General features: G+C 42.8%; 1 protein-coding gene across 1 annotated transcript in view; it reads right to left on the reverse strand.

Annotated features, from left to right (window-relative positions):
- The window catches only part of LOC134295553 (uncharacterized), a 473,735-nt gene that overhangs the window by 541 nt on the left and 447,282 nt on the right, over positions 1 to 25,912 (reverse strand). Inside the window, exon 2 of the mRNA XM_062968466.1 lies at positions 1 to 7,701. This exon is cut by the window's left edge and continues 541 nt beyond it. Coding sequence (XP_062824536.1) covers positions 1,463 to 4,987 — 3,525 coding nt within the window. The 5' untranslated portion in view covers positions 4,988 to 7,701 and the 3' untranslated portion in view covers positions 1 to 1,462. The remainder of the gene's footprint in view (positions 7,702 to 25,912) is intronic.

Below are 25,912 nucleotides of genomic sequence, written 5' to 3' on the forward strand. Positions count from 1 at the left end.
CACATTTGCATCATTATTGGAGTGCAACACATAACTATGAGAACAATGAACAATCCTAAAATCCCTACCAACAATATGTTCTTCAACCATTCTATTGAGGGTAACCAGCTAGTCACCCAGGAGAAGGGAGACCAACCTTCTATCTCCTGGACATTATTGTAAATTAACTTTTGTAATGACTCGATGTCATCTTCAATAGTATTATTCAAGTTATGAAATTTCACTACACAACGTCCTCTAACCATGGCGCATAAGCCCCCCCTGGCCGCCAGTAGGTAGTCAAGGGCCAACTTATGCTGTAGGGCCATCTGGCTGATTTCTTCTACTTCAGACTGGATTTCCCGGAAAATTTTACCAGTGGCATTTATGGACTTTTCAAGGCGGCAAGTCAGGCCTAGAACACTTCTACGGTTTGCTTGAGCTACAATCCCTGGGTAAGCACCCAGTGTCAACAAGCCTGTGATCAGGCCTCCTCCTACACGGGAGGCTTCTGAACCTGACAGGGCCTTGTTGATAATGACCTCATCCGAGCATTCTGGTCCTAGAGGGCCTGTTTGCACAATGTCCCGTTTCAGGCGCTGATGCCCTTTGTGTAAGACCTGAACTGGGAATGTCAAATAACCCACACCGACACACTGGTAGTTGCCGGGGTGATAATTTGTGGCCCATTTATCAAAGAAAAACCATAGATTTGGATCCCTAATTTGCCATAACGGACAGAGGCTTTTACCTAGGCTCAGTTGGGTTAATTGTTGCAGTATGTTCATATAAGATTTTAGGCCCTCAATAGAATCATTCACACTAAATGTGGGATAATCTGGATACATGCTAGCCCACTCGGTTGCGGTTAGATTTAATCGTGAGACATAAGATGTATTAAATCGTCCATGTAGATAGAACCGGTCTCGACAATGGGAATAATTGCCTAATCGGGAAAAGAACGCCTGCCTAGTTCCCCAGTGTTTCCACTCAGAATTCCATATTCCCGATCCTCCACAACAGAAGCACAAACCCCTGGTGGAGGTATGGTATCTAAACCGTCGAAACCGAGTTTTATTTATCCTTTGCGGTATGCTAGAAAACACGGTAGGTGGACCCTCCTGAGCCTTGGACAATCCCTCCAACACAATCTGTGGTTCATCAATTAAATCGGGAAGAAATGAAAAATCTCCTACGGTGAGGGGGTGTTCATATATTAATGCTACCTCTTTCCCGTGCTGCTCAAACATATAATTGGCATGTTCTTTTATCCAATTCCCATGTGCTCTTTTTCCAAAAGAGAGAATAAAACTCAGCACAAATAATATACCAAACACAGTGCGCTTTCCTCCCCTCCTCATAGCTTGTCTCCCACTTTTTCCTCTCAAAATGTCTAGCCACCATCTCCCGGAGAGCGCCTTTGTTGGGCCATGCTGCGACATACTTGACCACCGACGCTCCGTTGCACCCGAAGGGATCAGCTTCATGGCCTTGTTGACCCCTTAGGGAGTTGCCGGATGATCCTGAGTCTCAGGTCCTCACCAGGAACTCGCTCCGTCCGCCACTCCTCAGGTGCTAGTTTTACACGGGTGTAATGTATCCACGGCTTAATCTCCTTCACCTTCACTGCAGTGGGGGTAGACAGGAGCACAACATAGGGTCCTCGCCACTTGGGTCCCAATGGCTCAATCTTCCAATCCTTGACCAGAACCTCGTCACCTGGTGAAAAACAATGTAGAGGTGTGGTAGGGAATGGTGGGTTCAATTCAGAAATGTATTTTTCTAACTGCTGCATTTGTCTGCCCAAAGCCTGAACCTGGGCCAATGTCTGTTTCTCTCCTATGAGGTGCTGCTCAGCTCCTGTCTCTAAGGCTCCCTTCAAGTTCAAAGGGGGTCGTCCATAGAGTCTTTCAAAAGGGGAGAGTCCTGTCCGTTTGTGTGGTGTACATCTGATTCCTAATAATGCCATGGGCAAAACCACCGTCCACGGCAATCCTGTCTCTTGGCAAAGTTTCCCAAGCTGAGCCTTTAATGTCCTATTCATTCTTTCCACTTTTCCAGAAGATTGGGGTCTATATGCACAATGTAACTTCCATTTTATGCCCAAAATTCTACATAATCCTTGCACAGCCTGTTGAATATATGCGGGGCCATTATCTGATCCAATTTCTAAGGGTATGCCAAATCTGGGAATAACATCTTTCATTAGAGCTCTTGACACCTCTACAGCCTTCTCAGTTCTTGTAGGGTAAGCTTCCACCCATCCTGTGTATGTGTCCACGAACACCAGTAAATATTTGTATCCTTTGTATGGGGGCATTTCTGTAAAGTCAGTGACTAAAGCTTCAAAGGGTACCCCACCCACATGTTGGACTCCTGGTGGCTTGAGGGGTCCTTCTCTGGGGTTATTTTTGATACATGTCCAGCATCTTCGGGCTGCTGCTGCCGTTAGGCTATGTAATCCATCGATATACAACTGTCGTCCTAGCAGATTTGCCAATGCCATTTTTCCTAAATGTGTGTTTTGGTGCATGTGTTGGACTAAGTGCCATGCCAAGTCCTTAGGGACGTAGACACGGGCGTCTGGCATCACTATGAGTTCTCCTGACCACTGACCCTTCTCCTTTAAGGCCCATTCTTCTTCCTCTGGTGTATATGTAATGTTATGTTCAGTTAATTCTACCTGTAGGGCCATTACCTGATGTTCAATATAGGGCAGCCTAGCTGCCTCTTTGGCTGCCAGATCAGCCTGCCTATTTCCTTGCACTACGGGATCGTCTCCACGTTGGTGCCCTTTACAATGCATCACAGCCACCTGCCTTGGCTTCCAAACCGCCTCCAGGAGATCCACAATCTCTCCAGCATGTTTCACGCACTTTCCTCCAGACGTGAGGAGCCCGCGCTCCTTGTACAGTGCTCCATGTGCGTGGAGGGTGGTGAAGGCATATTTTGAGTCTGTGTAGACGTTAACCCGCTTTCCGCTTGACAATTCCAACGCTCGGGTCAGGGCAATCAATTCGGCCTTCTGGGCAGAAGTCCCCGGGGGCAGTGACTCTGCTTCCAGCGTCTCTCCCCCCCACCGAACAACCGCATAACCTGAGTGTCTTTGATTATTTTCCATAAAGGAGCTTCCATCTGTGAACAGAGTGTCGTCCACCTTAGTTAGTGGCACATCCTTCAAATCCGGTCGACTGGAGAATACCTCATCCATCACCTGGGCACACTGATGGATCGTGGTGTCTCCTGGAGTTGGGAGCAAGGTGGCCGGATTCAGAGTGGAGCAAGTCTCCAGGGTCACCAGTGGGTTGTCACACAACAATCCCTCATATTTCATTAACCTCTCACTTGTGAGCCAGCGCGGTCCCTTAATGTCTAACAGTGCCTTAACGCTATGGGGCACCTTAACTGTCAGTGGCTGTCCTAGGGTCAATTTATTCGCTTCTTTGATTAAATCTACTGATGCTGCCACAGCCCTCAGGCAAGGTGGCAATCCACGAGCCACTGTGTCCAATTGCTTTGACAAGTAGGCAATCGGCCTTTGCCATGAACCTAGTGGTTGGGTCAATACTCCAACCGCTGTTCCTTCCCGCTCTGCAGCGAACAGAGTGAATGGTTTTTCCAAATCGGGCAGTCCTAATGCTGGAGATGACATCAATGCTTCTTTTAATGCCTTAAATGCCTGTTGACATTCTTCTGTCCACTCAAATGGATCTTCTCTTCCACCTCTCGTAGCCTGGTACAGTGGCTTAGCCAACACGGCGTAGTTGGGGATCCACTGTCTACAATATCCTGCTGATCCCAAAAATTTCCGCACCTGTCGCCGGGTGCTGGGAGTGGGGATGGCACAAACAACTTCCTTTCTTTCAGCTCCTAACATCTTCTTTCCTTCGGTCAGATGGAACCCCAAATATTTCACCGTGGGACAGCACAACTGGGCCTTTTTCTTTGACACTTTGTAACCCTTTTCTTCCAATGTCTTGAGAAATCTCAAAGTATGCTCTTTACAGCCCCCTAGTGTCCGGCAAGCGATAAGCAGGTCATCTGCATATTGAAGCCAAATTCCCTCTTCCTTAGGTATTACAAAATCCTGTAAGTCTTTGGCCAGGGCTTGACCAAAAATGGTCGGGCTGTCCCGGAACCCCTGAGGAAGGCGTGTCCAAACATACTGGGTCCTTTGCCCTGACTGCTGAGATTCCCACTGGAAAGCAAAGATCGGTTGGGATACAGGGGCCAATCGAATGCAAAAGAATGCATCCTTTAAATCCAATACAGTAAACCATTTGGCAAATGCTGGTACTAGACTCATCATGATGTATGGATTTGGCACTACCGGGGTTAGGGGAACGGTGACTTGATTTACAGCCCGCAAATCTTGGACTGGGCGATATTCTCCTTGTCCTCCTGGTTTCTTGACTGGGAGCAGGGGCGTGTTCCATGGGGAACTGCATGGTACCAATATCCCATGCTGCAGAAGTCGCTCTAGATGCTTTCTGATCCCCTGCACTGCCTCTCGACTGACGGGATACTGTGGCTTGCATATGGGCCCCATTCCTCTTTTCACTTCCACCACCACCGGTGGAACATATTTAGCTAATCCTGGAGGATTATCTTCTGCCCACACTAAAGGAGTCTCATGCCATGGCCATTGTATTTCTTCAGTAAAAATCCTAACTTGAAACAGTCTCCATTCCTCTTCCATGGGAAATGATAGCTCCACTTGTCCATTCTTCATGAACTGGAGTTGTGCTTGTAATTTTGATAAAATGTCCCTTCCCAATAAAGGGACTGGGCAGTCTGGGAGATATAACATCTTATGCTTGACCTGATGTCCGGCCAGATTGCAGGTGCGTTCCTTAAGGAAGGGGCACTTCTGGGTCTTCCCAGACACCCCTATTACTTTCGTAGTTTCCCGAGTTGGTGGACTAATTTTTGTATTTACTACTGATTTTTCGGCACCTGTGTCCACTAAAAAGTCCAATTGTTGGTCCCCGATTTCAAGTGTGACCATCGGCTCCCCGGGGTCCAACAAAACAAGAGCCTGGCTTCCTCATTCCTCTCCTCCATCCATATCTTCCCATTCTTCTTCCATCACAGCTGCTGCAGCTATCACCTCTCTTGCAGGAAAAGGTACGTAGTTCCCACGTCCTCTTCCCCTTCCTGGGTTTCTTCCTCTCTCAGGCCTTCCTCTTTCTCTCGGTCCTTCCTGACTTCCTTCTCTTCCTTCTGGGCATTCACCTTTCCAGTGTCCAAACTTCTTACATTTAGCACATTGGTCTCGACCTAACCTCCGAGGGGGCCCCCTTCTTCCTCCTTGTCCCCCTCTGGCATATCCTCCTCTTCCTCTCTGTCCACTTGCACTTTGTTCCATCATGGTAACTAATGCTTGGTATTCCTGCTTCTTCTTCCTGTCCTTCTTCTCTTCTTCTACCTGGTCCCTCGCCATATAAACTTGGTCTGCGAGTGCCAACAATTCATTCATAGTCTTTCCTAGAAATCCTGGTTGCTTTTGAATCTTTCTCCGGATGTCAGGAGCCGCTTGACTGATAAAAGACTGTTGAATCGCCCTCCTACCGTTTTCATCCTCCAAATTATACGGGCTATACTTTCTATATGCTGCCTCCAGCCTTTCCAAAAAGGCTGTTGGTGACTCAGATTTTTCCTGTACCACTCCCTGAATTTTTACAATGTTGACGGGTCGCGGCGGGCCCCTCTTTACCGCTTCTACCAATATACGCTGGAATCCTTTCAGTCTCTGCAAATGTCCTTCTTCTGCGGTGTCCCATTGGGGATCTATTTCCACAGGAAACCTCTGTGCTCCCCACTCGGCTGCATCACCATCTTGTGGGGCACCAACCTGGGCTATGGCTACCCCATTATTCAACACTGCTCTTCTCTCCTCTGATGTGAACAACATATTCAACAATTGTCTGCAATCTTGCCAGGTGGGATTATGGGTTGCCATAATCCCTTCCAATAGCCTAGCCATAGCTTGGGGTTCTTCACTATAAGGTGGAGTATTATTTTTCCAATTCAAAATGTCACTACTACTGAAAGGCACTACCTGGTATGCTTGAACTATCTCATTCCTGTTGTTTATCACAGGCACCGTTCTCAAGGGCATCTGGAGGGCCGGTCCGGTCGGTGAATCACCAGACCACACCGGAGCTCCATGTCTCCGAGTTTGTGCCGGAGAAGCATCACTGGGCATCCGTTGTGACTTCTTCTTTTCCTTTGTTTCCTCCTGATATTTTTCTAGGCTAGGATAGTGTTTCTTGGCCGCTTCGGTTGACTCCGAAGAGTAGGGTGGGGGTCTCGTTCCTAGTGTGGGGGCTGTTCCCTGGGGTGGGGGGGGCGGTGGCAAGGGTGGCGGCAATAATTCCTGTTGTCTAGCCTGTACACTCAACTGTAAATCTGGGTAGTCCTCCTCATTGGATTGGAAAACTTCCTTCTTTTTCCCCTCCTTCTTCACCACCATACATTTGCCATTCCTGCACTGTCGAACCCAACCTGGATCTTCTCTAACTACCCGTTCCCACGTAGCAATATAGACCCACTGGTTCGGATGATTCACAGCACAATATTCTTCCACTGTTCGGATCAGTTTCAGATCCCACGTTCCTTCTACTTGCCAACCTAAACCAAAATCTGGCCATTCTCCCTGACACAAATTTCTCAGTCTATAATCTCTTAGGTCCCTTGGATTCCCTGCTACGGCTCTGCTAGCAAAAGAGCCAAAATTATCTAAGATGCATTGTAAGGGAGTGGAGCTCTTTGAATTTTTCCCTCCCATCCTGCCTAATAGAGGGGACTGTCCTGGCCTGGGCACCTGGCCACTCACGGCATGCGTCAGGAAACACAAGACAGAACCCCTTTCTACCTCCCTGGGAACTTTTTTTTTTTTTTTGTCCCTCCCAGCGCTGGCGTTCCCTTAATATCTCATGCAAACCCCTATACTTGCCAGATTTCTGTAGACGTCGGACCAACCTTCGCCCCTGGGCTTTTTTCCCCTGGATCCTTTTCCTCCTAGCCGGTTTCTGTGGAACCTCGCTGATGTTGCAGCTCTCACCGTCAGTCGGCGTTGGCATCAGAGGCAAGCACCGCAGCCGGTCGTGTAGTATTCAGGGGCCCCTTCTCGTCTCACGGTAGTTGCCTCAGGCCCCCACCGCTGAGTTGAGGCCGTCCCGCCAACGGGATCCGTCTCCAAATCTCCTGGCCCGTCTTATAGGAAAAAATCACGTCGGGGTCACCAGAAAATGTAGCGGAACCTTCGTGCTACGGTTCTTGTTGGCGCAGTGGAGGAATTTGAAGACGGACAACTGAAGGAATTTCCCAGAAAGCAGTTTTATTTCGCTAATGGCCACTAGGGGTCCCCCTAGCACAAAGTAAGTGCTTCTCCAGGGGAACCGACCAGTGGCATGCTGAGTGAACATTTATACACACTACAGGGTTCGGGTTATGCCCGCCCACAAGCAAATTCATTGGCTTAGAGTTGTGACGCTGCCCAATCAGTGCTGACCAGCAGGCCGGCTGCACCCTTTTGTGCCGTGCTCACAAATCTTTCAGAGCGCCTGCGTACGCATGCGCTGTTTGTTTATCTTTAGCTTTCATTTCCTCAGAAACACATGATTTCCCAGAAGTCACATGTTTCTGTGAGTTTATGCACCCGGGTCGCTAGCTGTCGCCATCTCTGCCCATATATGGTATTTCCTGGGGTTCCTTAACCTCCCGCCTCACAGTCATGGGAGTTGTAGATTTGCAAGATCTCTAGGCCTCTCTGTCCAAAGGTGTTGCTGGTGCCTCATCAAGCTACAACTCCCATGATTCCATAGCATTGAAACATGGCAGTTAAAGTGGTGTCAAATTGCATTAATTCTAATAATAATAATAATCCATCAGAACAAATGCAATTAAGGCCAAGATCGAAAAATCAGCTGATGACCCAAAATGCAGACTGTGCAAGGAAACCGATGAAACTATTGATCATATCCTCAGCTGCTGTAATAAAATCTCATAGACAGACTACAAACAGAGGCACAACTATGTGTCCCAAATGATTCATTGGAACTTATGCCTCAAGTACCACCTCCCAGCAGCAAAGAACTGGTGGGATCACAAACCTTCAAAAGTATTGGAAAATGATCACGCAAAGATACTGTGAGATTTCTGAATCCAGACTGACAAAGTTCTGGAACACAACACACCAGACATCACAGTTGTGGAAAAGAAAAAGGTTTGGATCATTGATGTTGCCATCCCAGGTGACAGTCGCATTGATGAAAAACAACAGGAAAAACTCAGCCGCTATCAGGACCTCAAGATTCAACTTCAAAGACTCTGGCAGAAACCAGTGCAGGTGGTCCTGGTGGTGATCGGCACATTGGGTGCCGTGCCAAAAGATCTCAGCTGGCATTTGGAAACAATAGACATTGACAAAATTACAATCTGCCAACTGCAAAAGGCCACCCTACTGGGATATGCGTGTATCATCCGAAAATACATCACACAGTCCTAGACACTTGGGAAGTGTTCGACTTGTGATTTTATGAAACGAAATCCAGCATATCTATCTTGTTTGCTGTGTCATACAACAACAACAACAACAACAACAATAACAACAACAACAATAATCTATCCCAGCCTCCAGCTGGTTTCTGGGGTGTTGGTGTGGGCACTCTGCAGGAAATCAAATATCTTTAGTTCACATCCTCACTCAATTTAAATGGCTGTGTAGAACCGCATTTAGCTCTGACAACAACTAAAGTGTAGTTTGCTTGTATTGACTTTTCCAGTAAAGTTATCATTTGCTTCTAAGTGAGACTTTTATTTGAGAGACATGCTAGGCATTACACCTGACAAAGAAAACAGAAATATTTCATTGTTGTGTAAGAGAATGAGAAAAACAAAGATTTACATTCTTGGTAAGGAGAATGTCCCTGCATTGGTTTCCTGTTTGTTTATAGGTAATGACCTTGGATACTTTCAATACTTTCAATGGTTAGTAAAATACCAAGATATCTGAAGGATCGCCTTTTCCCATTTAAGCTTGCCCACAAATTAAGATCATCTTCACAACCTGTTGTATGCCTTAAAAACAACTACAATGCAATCAGTAGGAGGAAGGCTTTCTCTGCCCATTGCTGCCATCTCATTTCCTCATAATTGACCTTTTGGAAGCTGTTAAAGATTTTCCTTTTCAGGAAGGCTGTCATTATGCAATTTAAAATTGTGTTTTTAATTGGCTTCCATTTTCTGAAGGAGTTAAATATTTTGATTGCTGCCATGTTGCTGTTTTCTGATCATGTTTTCAGCCTAAGCAATTGCAAAATGGCAAAACAGCAGTTATGTAAATGCCATTGACCTAATGGATCTACTCTGAATGTTATTACAATTGGATCCAATCTTCATGCTTAGCCTTTATGTTGTAAATTAAAAAAATGTGAGTTATTTAAAAAATAACGTTCCTCAAATTGTTCAGAGAAATTTTTGAACTAGATATATATCTAACATTGCAATCCTGTACGCATCAGCTCAGAAATTAGCACCACTGATTTCAATGCTCAACTGGGCTCAACTTGTATTTTGCTTTTGGGAGAAAAACTCACTAATGTCTAGTACAGGGGTCCCCAAACTAAGGCCCGGGGGCCGGATGCGGCCCTCCAAGGTCATTTACCTGGCCCCCGCCCTCAGTTTTATAATATATTTTTATATCAGTTTTAATAATATAATATATTGTATATACATATAATATTGATAAAATATTATAATGTTATACAATATAATACTAATAATAATACCATATAATAATATTAATTATATATTATATATTACATATAGTATTACAGTATAGTGGTATAGTTCAATATAATGCTAATATTGTGCTATGCTAATAATATAATATATTGTATGTACATACAGCTGCTCTGAGTCCCCTTCGGGGTAAGAAGGGTGGGATATAAATGTAGTAAATAAATGTAGTAAGTAAATAAATAATTAATTTTAGACTTAGGCTCACCCAAATTCTGAAATGACTTGAAGGCACACAACAACAACAACAACAACAACAACAACAACAATCCTAATTAACTTGACTATCTCATTGGCCAGTAGCAGGCCCACACTTTCCATTGAAATCCTGATAGGTTTATGTTGGTTAAGATTGTTTTCATTTTTAAATATTGTATTGTTCTTTCATTGTTGTTGTTGTTTTGCACTACAAATAAGACATGTGCAGTGTGCATAGGGATTTTTTTGTATTTTTTTCAAATGATAATTCGGCCCCTCCATAGTCTGAAGGATTGTAGACCGGCCCTTTGCTTTAAAAGTTTGAGGACCCCTGGTCTAGTATGTCTCCAAATAAAATTCTGATTAAAAAGTTATAACTGCACAGGTTTTCCAAACTGTACTCTGATCAAAACTGAAAGGCTCTTACATATGCCCAGTGTATATTTGGAAAACCACTGAAATACCCAGTTGAGAGTGCTGGGCTAAGATCTGGGAGATTTGTTTCCACAGTGAGCCACAAAATTCACTAGATAATTTCAGCCAGTTACTCTCTCAGCTGGAGGAGGAGAATCATTTGTGCTACAATGAGTGTAAAAGAAAATTATCTGTGCTATGTAGTTGTGTTCTTTGCAGATGAAATAGACATAACATACCTGAAATCACCTGCCCTAACTACTGCTTCTGGCTGTGATACACTAACAAGAAATTACTTAATGTGAGTGCACTGAAGAAATTCTAGCCAGAAAGACATTCTTCTTAGTTGCATTTTGCCTGCAGAAAGGAAATATGCAGACTGACCTAGAGAGAAAATAAACTTACAAAAGGAGAGGAAAATCTAGGTTCAATTGTTCTGTTCTCAGAAATCTATAGCTGCAATCCCATAACATTTTTCCTGGTAGAAAATCTCACTGAATAAAGAGAAGCTTATTTCTGAGTAGACAGACAGAGGAGCATAGCATGAAAGCTAAAGTAAGTATTTGTTGCGCAAACTCATACAAAAATGTTAGTGAAGAGTGAGAAATTGATCTAAATGTAACAGAACATCACTTTTGGGATTGACTAAGTGCTGAAGAATCAGTTTCACACACACTAACTAAATAGAAAAATTGTAGTGCTCATTAACAAAAAGGGTTCCTCTAATAATTACAGTAGAGTCTCACTTATCCAACACTCGCTTATCCAACGTTCTGGATTATCCAACGCATTTTTGTAGTCAATGTTTTCAATATATCGTGATATTTTGGTGCTAAATTCATAAATACAGTAATTACTACATAGCATTACTGCGTATTGAACTACTTTTTCTGCCAAATTTGTTGTGTAACATGATGTTTTGGTGCTTCATTTGTAAAATCATAACCTAATTTGATGTTTAATAGGCTTTTCCTTAATGCCTCCTTATTATCCAACATATTTGCTTATCCAACATTCTGCCGGCCCGTTTATGTTGGATAAGTGAGACTCTACTGTATAAGTAATTACCTATGAGTAAAGGAGCCCTAGTGGCGAAGTGGGTTAAAGCACTGAGCTGCTGAACTTGTGGACCGAAAGGTCCCAGGTTCAAACCCCGGGAGCGGCGGGAGTGGCTGCTGTTAGCTCCAGCTTCTGCCAACCTAGCAGTTCGAAAACATGCCAATGTGAGTAGATCAATAGGTACCGCTCCGGCAGGAAGGTAATGGCACTCCATGCAGTCATGCCGGCCACATGACCTTGGAGGTGTCTACGGACAACGCCGGCTCTTCGGCTTAGAAATGGACATGAGCACCAATCCTCAGTCAGACATGACTGGACTTAACGTCAGGGGAAACCTTTACTTTTACCTACCTATGAGTAACAAATAACTTGGACTAGAACTGTAAAAAGACATCTCAGACTAACTTTGATTATCACTATAATCACTTTCCAGAAAATATGGTCTGATGTTAAATGTCAGATAAGATTAGGGAGCTGTTCGTATTCCAGATTTGTGGTCTACACCATTCAGAAGCTCTTGCTATGCATAGACAGACCGATGAGAATTAATAAGCCAAAACATTTAGAAGACAAGTTGCCTCACTCTTAATATAAAGCTCTAGAGCAGTGTTCTCAACCTGTGGGTCCCCAGGTGTTTTGGCCTACAACTCCCAGAAATCCAGCCAGTTTACCAGCTGATAGGATTTCTGGGAGGTGAAGGCCAAAACATCTGGGGACCCACAGGTTGAGAACCACTACTCTAGATCTCTTTTTTTCCATTTTGCATTTCCTTTTCTTTCAATCAATGTTATGATGAAGCAACTAGTTCAGTAGATCTTGTGGGACAATTGTATCTCTTCCTCCCTAAACATATGTTCTTTGGGTAAGAAGCGGGAGGAGAAGGGAAGATATGGTGAGAAAAACATAGCTACACAAATTCATAAATAAGATTGTAGAGTTGCTATGCAAACATTTCAGCTGGAAGCCATATTGGACTTTCTCCTCTTGGCTGGCCAATTTTGTTCTGACATTTTAAAAAACATTCCCCCCCCCCCATCTTTTATCAGGTTAGGATTTTCTGATGAAGGTCCCATTTTTTATCATCTCCTATGTCTGGGGCAATGGTATTGTTTCAGGGTAGTAGCAATGTGAACTGGTTTGGAGGGAAGCTTTAATCCATCCTCACCTGTTTGGTCCAGATCATGCATTTTAGGTAAAGGTAAAGGTTTTCCCCTATCATTAAGTCCAGTTGTGACCGACTCTGGGGGTTGGTGCTCATTTCCATTTCTAAGCCGAAGAGCCGACATTGTCCATAGACACCTCCAAGGTCATGTGGCCGGCATGACTGCATGGAACGCCCTTACCTCCCGCCGGAGTGGTACCTATTGATCTACTCACATTTGCATGTTTTCGAACTGCTAGGTTGGCTGGAGCTGGGGCCAACAGCGGACGCGCATTCTGCTCCCGGGATTTGAACCTGGGACCTTTCGGTCTGCAAGTTCAGCAGCTCAGTGCTTTAACGCACTTCGCCACCTGGCCTCCTATTAATAGTATCAACTAGAGACAACTCAATGAATAAGTGGGACTTCGCTAAAAGATGTCTGACTATTCAACAATCAAGCTAATGAGATGGGACAATCAATGGGATTCAGGCCAATGTGTTTTTTTGTTTGCTGCAAAACTTCTTACACCAAAAGAAAAGGTAAAGCATAGATGCTGACCTAGAGAAATTATGCTCAGTTAATTATATTTTATTCTTCTGACTTCCTTAGAATTTCACCTTGACTTTCAAATTCATTTTGTGAATTTTGTTACCTTCCCGCCAGAGTGGTACCTATTGATCTACTCACATTTGCATGTTTTCGAACTGCTAGGTTGGCTGGAGCTGGGGCTAACAGCGGGCGCTCATTCCGCTCCCGGGATTTGAACCTGGGACCTTTTGGTCCGCAAGATTAGCAGCTCAGCGCTTTAACGCACTGTGCCACTGTTTAATATTTAGCTATCTATTGGTGGGTTTCTACATTTCTGAGCACTTTTCCCTGATGTTTAGCAATAGACTCTCTGAAGTTACAGTTTGAGCTCTATATCTGTGGTAACGGTTTCTGCTGTTTCATTTATCCACATCTGACAAAGCAAATCCTCTAGTCATTTTCTACATCCTGCAGAACAACTGTATAGCATTACTGTTGTTGACCGCGTTTTAGGGGATCGGGCCCTTAAGGAGAGACCCGATCTGGTCCTGAGAGAACGGACCTTGGTGGAGCCAATAGGAAAATATGAGCCGCAATACAACCTGAAGCCGAAATGAAGAAGGTCCGGCAAAGTTGAAGGAAAATTCCGCCAAGGAGTCTTTATTGAGCGATTCAGCTGAAAAGGACTCTAGTAGTGATCATTCAGTCTACTAGGGTACCATATAATCAAAATAAAGCCATATTTATACAATGTTTCAGTCTGACAGCCCCTTGAATTTCCCGCCCCGCTCCCCCGCCCATCTGATCGCGGATAGGCTAAAGGGTTGAATGAGGCGGGCTTTCGTTTCCCGCCTTGCTCTGCTGGCCCAATAGGGAGCTGCTTTTTGTCCCCACTCGAGCCAATCAGGGAGGAGAAGGCGGGAGTTATTGAAACAATGAAGTGACTGAGCAGGAAAGATCGGATTAATTCCTGCCCGGCCGAATTCTAAAGGGATTAATGACAGCAATCAAGGGTTCCTGTCACGTATACAGATTTCAGATATGTCTTGGGGTGTCAGAGGTGGAAGTAAGGATGGGTGGCGATGGGCTCAGCAGGGCGCCTTCCTGAGGTGTCCTAGATTTCCTTTGGAGGAGATATGACAATGTTTGCCTTGAGGGCGAATCACCTTTAGGTCAAAATACTCCGAATTCGGCGACTCAAGCCCTATATTGTCCATGCAATCTGAATCTGATTAGGTTAAGCGGCAGCGGATTAACCTTTTGTTTTTGGGAAGGTAAGCCTGGGTCATAGAAAATGGGACAGGTTCTGGGGTTCAGGTTGAGTTCAAAATATTTCCTATTTGATTTCATGACTTGGCAATTATATGAAATAAAATGAAAAATAAAATAAAGTTGGAATATAAACCCTGCTGGGAAAAATACATATTTTCCGGGGATCCCAAAGAGTACAAATACATATAGGCAGACAGATAGATTTCATGGAAATAAGGGAGAATCCATAAAAGTGAGTTACATTGCATAAGGGGGAATCATGAATGATATAAACAATTGAAAAACATTTGATAAATACGAAGTTCATAACATCTGGGGAACCCAATATGGAAATTCATAAAAGTGGAGTTTTAGCAGCATGATTTTACAATTCATGAAGTTGTTATCTCTTGCCTCAGAGTGCAGGGATAATCCACAGTAAACTCCAGTAAAAAGTCTCAATCACCTTCTACTATAAATATATGGAATATAGAACATAAAGTCTTGACTTTTGAACTATCTTTTACAAAGTCCTGGGGGGGGGGGGGAGGGTGGTCATCTCGATCACATTACTGGGCTTGAAATTCTTCATTTCAACTGTGGTTTTCTATTCAAATTTCCCTGCATATATAGGGGTTACACTATACTAGCTTTTCTCCTTTAAGTAGTCCATGATGTGGTCCCTTCTCTCCTTGGTTATCTCCCTTTTCTCTTTCCAGCCTTTAACTGAATGTTCTTTGCTGTCTCACTGCTTCCAGCTGTTGCAATTAAACTAGCAGTAGTCGTGACCTGGTCTGGGTGCTGCTGACCTCTTGGAGGATCAGCATAATAGCAGCATCCTGCCAGAAACATTAATTTTAAAAATCCAATCAAGACACCCAAAGCACATCCTTCTTTTTTTTTTTTTTTAGCCTCCCAAATTGTATCAAATTGTGTCCCAACGAACGGGTATATCTCAAACAGAATCGAAAACCCGTGGAGAGCAGTTAGCAATCAAGTTAGAAAATATGTCGAGTGATTTGGAATAATGAATAAATGTGAGGAAATAATGGGCCTGCTTGCTGCAAGCAAGAAATGATGCTAAATTCAGTGGATAAATTATGCATTACAAATTATTCCCTCAGGCTCTAGCTTATAATGTTATATTGTAAGGGCTGGGAATTTTTTTTATTTATGCCTCTTGACCAGGCTTTGAAAAAGAATAGCATGACTGTGTTTGGTGGCATCTTAGAGGGACCCAACAGAATAATTAAATTGGTGAGAGGCAGAACAGGCATTCTCATTTGGTAAGCTTAAGCAACTGGATTGCAGCCCCACTTACATATAAGATGGGGAATGTATGAACCACCAGTAATTGATTGCCCATGACTCACATCAGCCCTCACTATTATATCCAGTAGGATATGATCATGGGATTAATAGGAGCCTCCGGTGGCCTAGGGGATAAAAGCCTCGTGCCTTGAAGGTTGGGTTGCTGACCTGAAAGCTGCCAGGTTCGAATCCCACCCGGGGAGAGTGCGGATGAGCTCCCTCTATCAGCTCCAGCTCCATGCGGGGACATGAGAGAAGCCTCCCACAAGGATGGTAAAACATCAAAAACATCTGGGCGTCCCCTGGCAACGTCCTTGCAGACGGCCAATTCTTGTCAGAGTAATTTGCAGCACAGCAGTAGTTGGATGGAGTCAGTGGAATGCAGAACGAAGAGACATCAGAGACGTTGGTAAAACTATATACAAAGTTTTACTATATGCAGTAATAAGACAAACAGACTTGCAGACAAACACAGGACTTGACTCAACTCAGAAGAGAACAGAACTGATGCAATCAGTAATGCATACACACACTTGTGTATGGACACTCCCCAGCTCCAGCCACACATCAAGGTCCCCGCTAAGAAGCAGGAAATCGCATTCAAAGCACCCCCGACAGATGGCCATTTAAGCAGAGGCTGGATGGCCATCTGTCGGGGGTGCTTTGAATGCGATTTCCTGCTTCTTAGTGGGGGGTTGGACTAGATGACTCTACTATTCTATGATTCTATGATTCATCACAGCTTCTCAGCAATTAACTCTTTCCAGACTATAGCACACTCTGGATGATGCAATCAGTATGCAATACAGACAAGACACAAATTTCATTTAAACACTACCAATACACAAATCCCACATTAACAATTCTGTCACTCCAGAAGCAACTCCAGTTGCTCCTGACACGAAAAAAAAACCGGGATTTGTACTCCAGCAGCAAATTGGAGGGGTTCACTGTGACAGCATCTCTCTCCAGGTTGGACCTCCATGGATTCCTATCATTCATCTTGTCCTTTTACTATCAAAATCCATCTCTGTATCTAGTATCAAGTTGGTCAACCATTAAATTCAAATGTTCAGACAGAAATAGTCAAAAGTTATTGCAACACATAACATACATACCTAGTGATGCTGGTTCCATGCACAGTCTATTGTAACTCCTTGGTTTCAACAAAGAATCAATATCCACGAATTGCTTCCACATTCTTAGCTGCCCAAGTCCTATTCAACTCTCTTGAGCAACATGTCCTCAATGTGTGTGTGTGTGTGAGAGAGAGAGCAATGTCATCATGGTTGTAGCTCCCTGCTTGCCAGAGCTCACTCTTTTCCTCTGGATCCAACAACAGCCACTCACAAGGAAAGGGAAAGATGACCAGAGAATACATGTTCTCTTCATTCTTGATCAGTTGAACAAGTGATGAAACCTCAAAAGATAGCAAAGCCAGGACTTTACAGCAATTGCTAGTGGGCACCCAGGTGTCTTCATAATGCTTTACTTTCCTGGATAAGCACCAGAGTGGTAAACTGCTAAAGTTCAGGACTAGGAGTGGATCAGAGAAACTCCCAGATATTCAGACCGCACCTGAAGTCTTTTGTTTTCAGGTCCTCTGGCTGGTGGATGAGGCTCTAAGAGTGACAAGTGGAAAGACATCTTGAGAAGACTCTAGTAAATTCCTTTGTCCTCATCTTGTCGGCACCGCAGTTGAAGGGAGATGTTGACAAGCTGGAAAGCGTCCAGAGGAGGGCGACTAAAATGATCAAGGGTCTGGAGAACAAGCCCTATGAGGAGCGGCTTAAAGAGCTGGGCATGTTTAGCCTGCAGAAAAGAAGGTTGAGAGGAGACATGATAGCCATGTACAAATATGTGAGGGGAAGTCATAGGGAGGAGGGAGCAAGCTTGTTTTCTGCTGCCCTGGAGACTAGGACGCGGAACAATGGCTTCAAACTACAGGAAAGAAAGGAGATTCCACCTGAACATCAGGAAGAACTTCCTCACTGTGAGAGCTGTTCGGCAGTGGAACTCTCTCCCCCAGACTGTGGTAGAGGCTCCTTCTTTGGAGGCTTTTAAGCAGAGGCTGGATGGCCATCTGTCGGGGGTGCTTTGAATGAGATTTTCCTGCTTCTTGCAGGGGTTGGACTGGATGGCCCGTGAGGTCTTTTCCAACTCTACGATTCTATGATCTGGTCTGCCACTGGGTCAGGGCAAAAGGGAAGTGAGGAGAAGAGAGAGGACAATGGAAAGGGAGAAGAAGTGGGCAAGTGAAGCCCAGACCTCTGGTTAAGATCTGCATGCTCTCACATTAAAGGGGAATGAGATCAGAGAGGACACAGAGAAGGAAAGGAAGCAACCATAGCCCTTGCAGAAATCAACATGCTTCCAGTTTCAATGGGAGAAGCAAAGAAACACAGACATTCCAGGAGTCTTCAATGGCCACCCACCAAACAGGACTTGTAGCAGCCTGCAGTAAGTAGAACTTAACATGAGGTTAAAAAAAGTAGTAGGCAAAAAAAGAGAAAGCATTTCACATCAAAGTCTCACATCAAAGTATGGGAGAAAAGATTTTAAAGCTGTGGTGTAATGATTAGAGTTTTGCTTTGGGACTTGGGAAAGATCAGGCTCCATCCCCACCGGGCATAAAACTCACTGGGTGACTTTAGGGCAATCACTCCCTCTCAGCCTGATTTTGACGGCTCTTTGTATCTATGGATTTTGTATCTACAGATTCAACTATCCACAAATTGGAAATATCCTTAGACCGTCTTTTCCCTGCTCCCTTTTTATGACTGTTTCTGACATTTGACGAATTTTGATGAAGCTGTCAGGAAGTTCCTCTGCATTGTGGGAATAGTTCTGTCATAAACTATACCCTCAATGGATTAGAAATGTTTTAAAATGAGGGTGGAGAATGGGATAAGGTCTTATGTCATTGTATATACAGTAGAGTCTCACTTATCCAACATAAACCGGCCGGCAGAACATTGGATAAGTGAATATGTTGGATAATAAGGAGGAATTAAGGAAAAGCCTGTTAAACATCAAAGTAGGTTATGATCTTACAAATTAAGCACAAAAACATCATGTTATACAACAAATTTGACAGAAAAAGTAATTCAATACGCAGTAATGCTATGTAGTAAATACTGTATTTATGAATTGAGCACCAAAATATCATGATGTATTGAAAACATTGACTACAAAAATGGCTTGGATTATCCAGAGGCTTGGATAAGCGAGGCTTGGATAAGTGAGACTCTACTGTAATGGGATTTGAGCATCCATAGGTTTTTGTATCATGAGGAGTCCTGGAATGAAACCCTAGCAGATATTGAACATCCACTGTATACAGTGTTCCCTCACTACTTTGCAGTTCACTTTTCTCGGATTTGCTGTTTTGCAGTTTTTCAATAAACTCAAAGAATATTATAAATCATAAAAAATTACAATTTACAGGCTAAGGAAGGGAGGAAGGATAAGCCAAAGGGAGAGAAAAGGAGCCCAAGTGGCAACGAGAGAGAAGGAAGTGATTTATCAACACACGATTGGTTGATAAAGACTTAAAATAGTGTATAACTACTAAAATAATGTATAAATATTAAAATACATATAGCGTCCCTATTTTGTGAATTTTCACTTATTGTGGGTGGTCCTGGAACCTAACCCCCGCGATAAGTGAGGGAACACTGTACTTCAGCATTGTCAGGATAACTTAGATATGTGTAGAATCATATCCAATATCTTGAACACATTGGAGAAACATCAGGGTACAAACGGAAATAATAAAGTTGACCTCAGCCAGGCCCAACCCTGTGGTCTCATTAGAGGCATTTTCTATTACTTAGGACCTGGGCCGAAAAATGCTAAAGGCACTAGATCCTGTATGATCTTGGAAGCTAAGCAGGTTCAGATCTGAGCAGTACTTGGATGGGAGATAATGAAAGAATGGCAGGTTCTGTAGGCTATATTTCAGAGGAAGGAACTGGTAAATCACCTCTGAGTATTTCTTGCCTAAGAAAACCCTAAGAAATTCGTGAGATCACTTTACATTGACAGCAACTTGAAGGCACATCAACACTCGCACATATTCCTGATCTGGCAGCCTTATTAGGAAACGACATAACAAACCAGAATTCAATTAAAAGCACAACATTGAAGGAGCCACCTATTTTAGTGTATCAGTATACTTGAGACATTCCCCCCCCCACCCAAAAAAAACCAACAACCCCTGAATACAATAATAAAACACAGTGGTTTTGTTTTTCATTGTAAAAAATGACAATAAGTAATTTTCTCCATTTGGTGTCTCCAAAAATAATTCAAGTCTCCAATAAAATTTAATTTTTTCTCAAGTTTGTTGAGACAACATATCATTCCTATGATGCACTTTATTTGTCAAGACAGACATCTTGGAAATTTGTCAAAGTTTTGAGAATTCATAGAATCATAGAATTGTAGAGTTGGAAGAGACCTCACAGGCCATCCAGTCCAACCCCCTGCAAGAAGCAGGAAAATCTCATTCAAAGCACCCCCGACAGATGGCCATCCAGCCTCTGCTTAAAAGCCTCCAAAGAAGGAGCCTCCACCACACTCCAGGGCAGAGAGTTCCACTGCCAAACAGCCCTCACAGTGAGGAAGTTCTTCCTGATGTTCAGATAGAATCTCCTTTCCTGTAGTTTGAAGCCATCGTTCCGTGTGCTAGTCTCCAGGGCAGCAGAAAACAAGCTTGCTCCCTCCTCCCTATGACTTCCCCTCACATATTTGTACATGGCTATCATGTCTCCTCTCAGCCTTCTCTTCTACAATCTAAACATACCCAGCTCTTTAAACCGCTCCTCATAGGGCTTGTTCTCCAGACCTTTGATCATTTTAGTCGCCCTCCTCTGGACGCTTTCCAGCTTGTCAACATCTCCCTTCAACTGTGGTGCCCAGAATTGGACGCAGTATTCCAGGTGTGGTCTGACCAAGGCAGAATAGAGGGGTAGCATGACTTCCCTGGATCTAGACGCTATACCCCTATTTATGTAGGCCAGAATCCCATTGGCTTTTTTTCGCCGCCGCATCACATTGTAGGCTCATGTTTAACTTGTTGTCCACGAGGACTCCAAGAACTTTTTCACATGTACTGCTGTCGAGCCAGGCATTGTCCCCCATTCTGTATCTTTGCATTCCATTTTTTCTGCTGAAGTGAAGTATCTTGCATTTGTCCCTGTTGAACTTCATTCATGAACATCTCTCTAATCTGTTAAGATCGTTTTGAATTCTGCTCCTGTCTTCTGGAGTGTTAGCTATCCCTCCCAGTTTGGTGTCGTCTGCAAACTTGATGATTGTGCCTTCTAACCCTTCATCTAAGTCATTAATAAAGATGTTGAACAGAATCAGGCCCAGGATGGAACCCTGCATATGGCACTCCACTCATCACTTCTTTCCAAGATGAAGAAGATGCATTAGTGAGCACCCTTTGGGTTCGTTTGCTTAGCCAATTACAGATCCACCTAACCATAGTTTTGCCTAGCCCACATTTGACTAACTTGTTTCACTCCATAGTTGTCTTACTGAGCTTTTCCTACTGAGCCCAAACAACGTGATTTGGGACCATAAGGTTTTCTGATTCTTTCCTCAACCATTGGTTCTTAGGACCTATTCTCATCATTTTAATGTTCAAAGCAGTTCTGTGTGACTTACTTCAGTTTACTTTTCAACAGTAATGGGACTATGCAACTGTCCATATGCTGCTAAATGGAAACTCCCACAACACCTTTCTCAAGGGTCATGTTGATGTGATGGTAGGAGATATATACAGCCTTCAACTCTCTTTTGCAAACTTGTAAGTTAAGTTAGCATCACTTCCATTTTGTAGGTGAGGAAGAAGGGTCTGAGACATCAGGAAGAACTTCCTCACTGTGAGAGCTGTTCAACAGTGGAACTCTCTCCCCCGGGCCGTGGTGGAGGCTCCTTCTTTGGAGGCTTTTAAGCAGAGGCTGGATGGCCATCTGTCGGAGGTGCTTTGAATGCGATTTCCTGCTTCTTGCAGGGGTTGGACTGGATGGCCCGCGAGGTCTCTTCCAACTCTACTATTCTATGATTCTATGATTCTATGAGACAATGTTTTGCGTTTGCTTGAGGCTGCCTGTTGGATTATTAGCTGAGCCAGTGTTTGAAGCAGAAACCCCCTGACTCCCTCCCAGCATGTTCTTGTAGCTGCTGTGTTGTACTAGCTCACAAAATATTGCAACTGTATGGTAGAAGCAACATGTGAAGTTCAGCAGTATCTCAGTGCAAATATGCACTCCAATCATTTTCTAGTTCTTCTTCCTAGAATACTCCCCATCTCTTCAAAATAAAAGTAGGGCTGGACATAGCAGCAGTAATTTGTACACTATACAGTACAATGATAGAATACCTTCTAGTGAAGAAGGTCCCAGGCAAACTGAATGATTAGCTGGCATCTCTCATAATCATTCAGCCAGCATTGACCATTGCCTATACTTGACAAAAGTTTTATGGGAAGGCAATGGCAAACCTTGTGCTCCATGCCTACAAAAAACTTGTAAAAGTCATGCAGCTGCCATAAATTAACAAGCAACTTGAAGGTTTTCTTGACAAGATTTGTTCAAAACAAGCTTGGCAACAATGTCCTCTGAAGCTGAGGTCCAATGTCACTTAGTGGGTTAATGTCCAAGTGGAGATTCAAATCATGGTCTCCAGAGCCGTAGCTCAACGCTCAAACCATTACACCTTACTGTCTCTTGGGCCCCTTCTACACTGTCATATAAAATCCAGATTATCTACTTTGAACTGAATTATATGGCAGTGTAGACTCAGATAATCCAGTTCAAAACAGATAATGTGGATTATCTGATTTGGTAATTTGGATTATATGGTAGTGTAGAAAGGGCCTCCTTCAGAAGTATAGGCAAGAAAAAAACCCATTACATATGAACAAAGCTGGGCAGGAAATTAATCATCACTTAGAAATAGAGCAAGAGCAAGGACAGCATAAAATTCTCTACAGCTGTGCTGTAACTACACTGCCAAAAAGAAACCATAAATGCAGGCAGCTGTGCAAATGCACCTCTTACATTAGTGTTATATGAAAATATGGATGCACCTGCACAAGGTTTTTAATGAGTTCCCTTTCTCTCTCCTTCTTCCCAGCACTAAGGAAAAACATAACTGCAACTAAGTTTAAAGGGAATACAAGACTTTGAGTCAGGCGGCAAATGATGTCCCTGCAAATCAAACATAAGGATTTCAACTTTGTGATCCCTGGCTGCACTATTCAACTTGTAGCCACAACAAACCATGGAGCATCCTCCGAATATTTTACTTGGAGTTAAAATATTGTCCAACTTATTAGAAGTTTGTTATGACCTTTCTTTTTTCTTATTATTATTTTACTTAAAATACATCCATACATCAATACTTTCAATACTCTCCCCCCACTTCAATTTACATTCTCCTTCCAAAATACCATTTCTTCTTGTGGAGGTAATTTCCCATCTACTTCTTTTAAACCCTTCTCAATAAATTTTCCCCAAACCTCATCAAAGACATTTTCCTTCCATACCCCTTTCCTAACTCTTAACCTACATGTCAACTTATTGTTTCTTGCTAATTTCCATAGTTCTTTATGTTGTGGTAATCTCTGAGCGGTTAGACTCAATTTAACCCTCTCTGGGGGAGATTCCACCAAAATGCAGCAGAGCAAAAGCTTTCAAATGCAACAGTTACTTACATGGGGTGAGCAAAGAGAAGCCTTTGTCTATTTAGGATTGCAATAGATTGCAGAATCTCAGTAAAAGTTCAAAAAGGTATTTATTCAGGTCAAAAGAACTCAATTGTAGATAGAAAGGCTTGGGAGCTGTCTAGTCTACTCTAGACTGGTTTCTAAGTAAAAATAAGAAAGGAAAAATAAAAAAACATCTAATTAGTTACATCTTGCCAGGAGAGACAGCAAGATGCTGCTTATTAGCTAGAAGAACAAAGGGGGAGAAGAGACTGAACCAAAAATGGTTCCAACCTCATGGTGCAGTTTATTGGGGCCATAAAAGGCATTCTGAACAATGAGAAGTTAGTGTCCCTGGAGATTCACATTTCTACTAACTTCAAAGTAAGGGATGTGACATAAACAGGATAGAGTGAAACACAGTAAAGCCTGTCTAGGCATGCTTTGGAAACAGGGAAAGGATTCCCTCAATCTAACTCTATCATCTATCTGACTACATTTAGATTTGAGTAGTCCAGGGTGATTCCCAATACTTTATACCATTCTTCTATTTGTATGTTTATTTTACCTTTCCAGTTCCTTGCTATCAACAATCTTGCTGCAGTTAACATATTATTTATTGCTTCCTTCTGTTTTTTTTTTCTTTCAAATTATTGACATTATATAATGACAATGATCTTTCTTCTTAAACAGGCTAACTCACTTTTTTTGTAGTGAGTCAGGGAGAAAACAGATATTATGTATGTACACAGAGTAGAAATATTCCATTGTTTTCACTTGTGTTTATCTAAAAGTCTTGTACATTTGTATGGTGAGTTCAAAATGCTAACACTCATGAATATAGTTAGAGTTGATGCTTCCTTTCTGGAATGAGCTGCATTTTGACTCACCAAGAAATATATTATTACACCAGTTGTATGTATACTAATTAGGAGGAGACACACGCACAGAATGAGCAGTGGGAATGTCCATAGTGGAGTAGTGGATTAAAGCCTTGACTTGAAGGTTGGGTTGCTGACCTGAAGGCTGCCAGGTTTGAATCTCACCCGGAGAGAGCGTGGGTGAGCTCCCTCTATCAGCTCCAGCTCCATGCGGGGACATGAGAGAAGCCTCCCACAAGGATGGTAAAAACATCAAGACATTTGCGCGTCCCCTGGGCAACGTCCTTGCAGATGGTCAATTCTCTCACTTCAGAAGCAACTCAAGTTGCTCCTGACACACACAAAAATTGAAACAAGAGTTTATAATATGAATGTGCTTTCTCTCTTTTTTCACTCTGTTGACCTTATTTCTTCTGTTGAAAATGACCTGTGTCTTAGCTCAAAATAAATTTACTTAAATTCACACACCACACACATAACCCTAAACCCATGATTGGGTTTGAATGCTTAGTCTTTTATGGTTTAAGCTGATGGGTTAAACATTAGAAACATTTTTGCAATTAGTTATATTTATATCTGTTTTTATAGTGTAAAAGAAAAAGGAAAGATCATCAGCATTTTCAAGAAATACAAGTTAAAGGTGTCCTATCACTTAAAATGATATATCACGTTAAAAAGGAAACTTAAAAGCTGGCATATTCAATCTAAAATTAAATACAGATTTTGAATTTCAGGCTGTGAAGCTAAAAAGATCAAAGGAAACTCTTTACAGTTCTTTCGAATTTGGTATTATACTTCCCGGGAGGTCATTTACTCCCATAATTTAGTCTGACTTATTTTGGCTTCAGTTCCATTAAAAGTATGTAGGAAAGAGAGCCTCTCTTTACTTAAATTTTTAACTTCAACCTGTCAGTAAAAAAGAGAAAAGTGGATGATCTACAGAATTGCTAATAGCTTTCAAATCTTTTGACTTTTTGAGCCTGATATGGGGAAAAAATTATCTGGAATGATTGTATTTTAACCCTTTTGACCGTTCCTGCCCATAATGGGCCCGTTTATTGAAATGGAACTTTACTACTGCCCTTGAATATATACTATGGATTCTATAGTTTCCACTGTAATGACTCCCTTGCCTATCATAATTTTGCTTAGGTAGACATAATTATGTGGGGAAAGCCTGCCATGTTTCTCTTAAAGTAATTAGAAGAAAATATTGAAAGGATTGACTATTTAAGGCAGGTGCCAGTAACCATCCAAAAGTTCACACAGTGATCGGAATGATCTAACTCTCATGGGAAGAGAGTAGAAAATGACATTAGTCAATGAAACTGTTCTCTGTACTTGGGCTCATCAAACATTTAGCTGTGTTGTCTTTTGAAATCAGGGATTTGATCAAGGCATAAAACACATTTCCTAGAAATTGGGCGTGCTAATTGGTGAATTCTGAGAAACACAGTCAAAAATCTGAACTTTTCCAAAGTCAGTCCAGATTCATTGTGTGAATTGTTCCATAATAAGCTTCACCACAGGTATGTCAATATCACTAAGTTACAATTTTTTAAAGTAGATCTTTTTCTCTGTCACTGGAAATATCTTAATTCTATGCTTGACAGAGAAGTTGTGTT

This window comes from Anolis carolinensis, chromosome 1 (genome assembly GCF_035594765.1).
Source record: "Anolis carolinensis isolate JA03-04 chromosome 1, rAnoCar3.1.pri, whole genome shotgun sequence".
Taxonomy (NCBI): domain Eukaryota; kingdom Metazoa; phylum Chordata; class Lepidosauria; order Squamata; family Dactyloidae; genus Anolis; species Anolis carolinensis.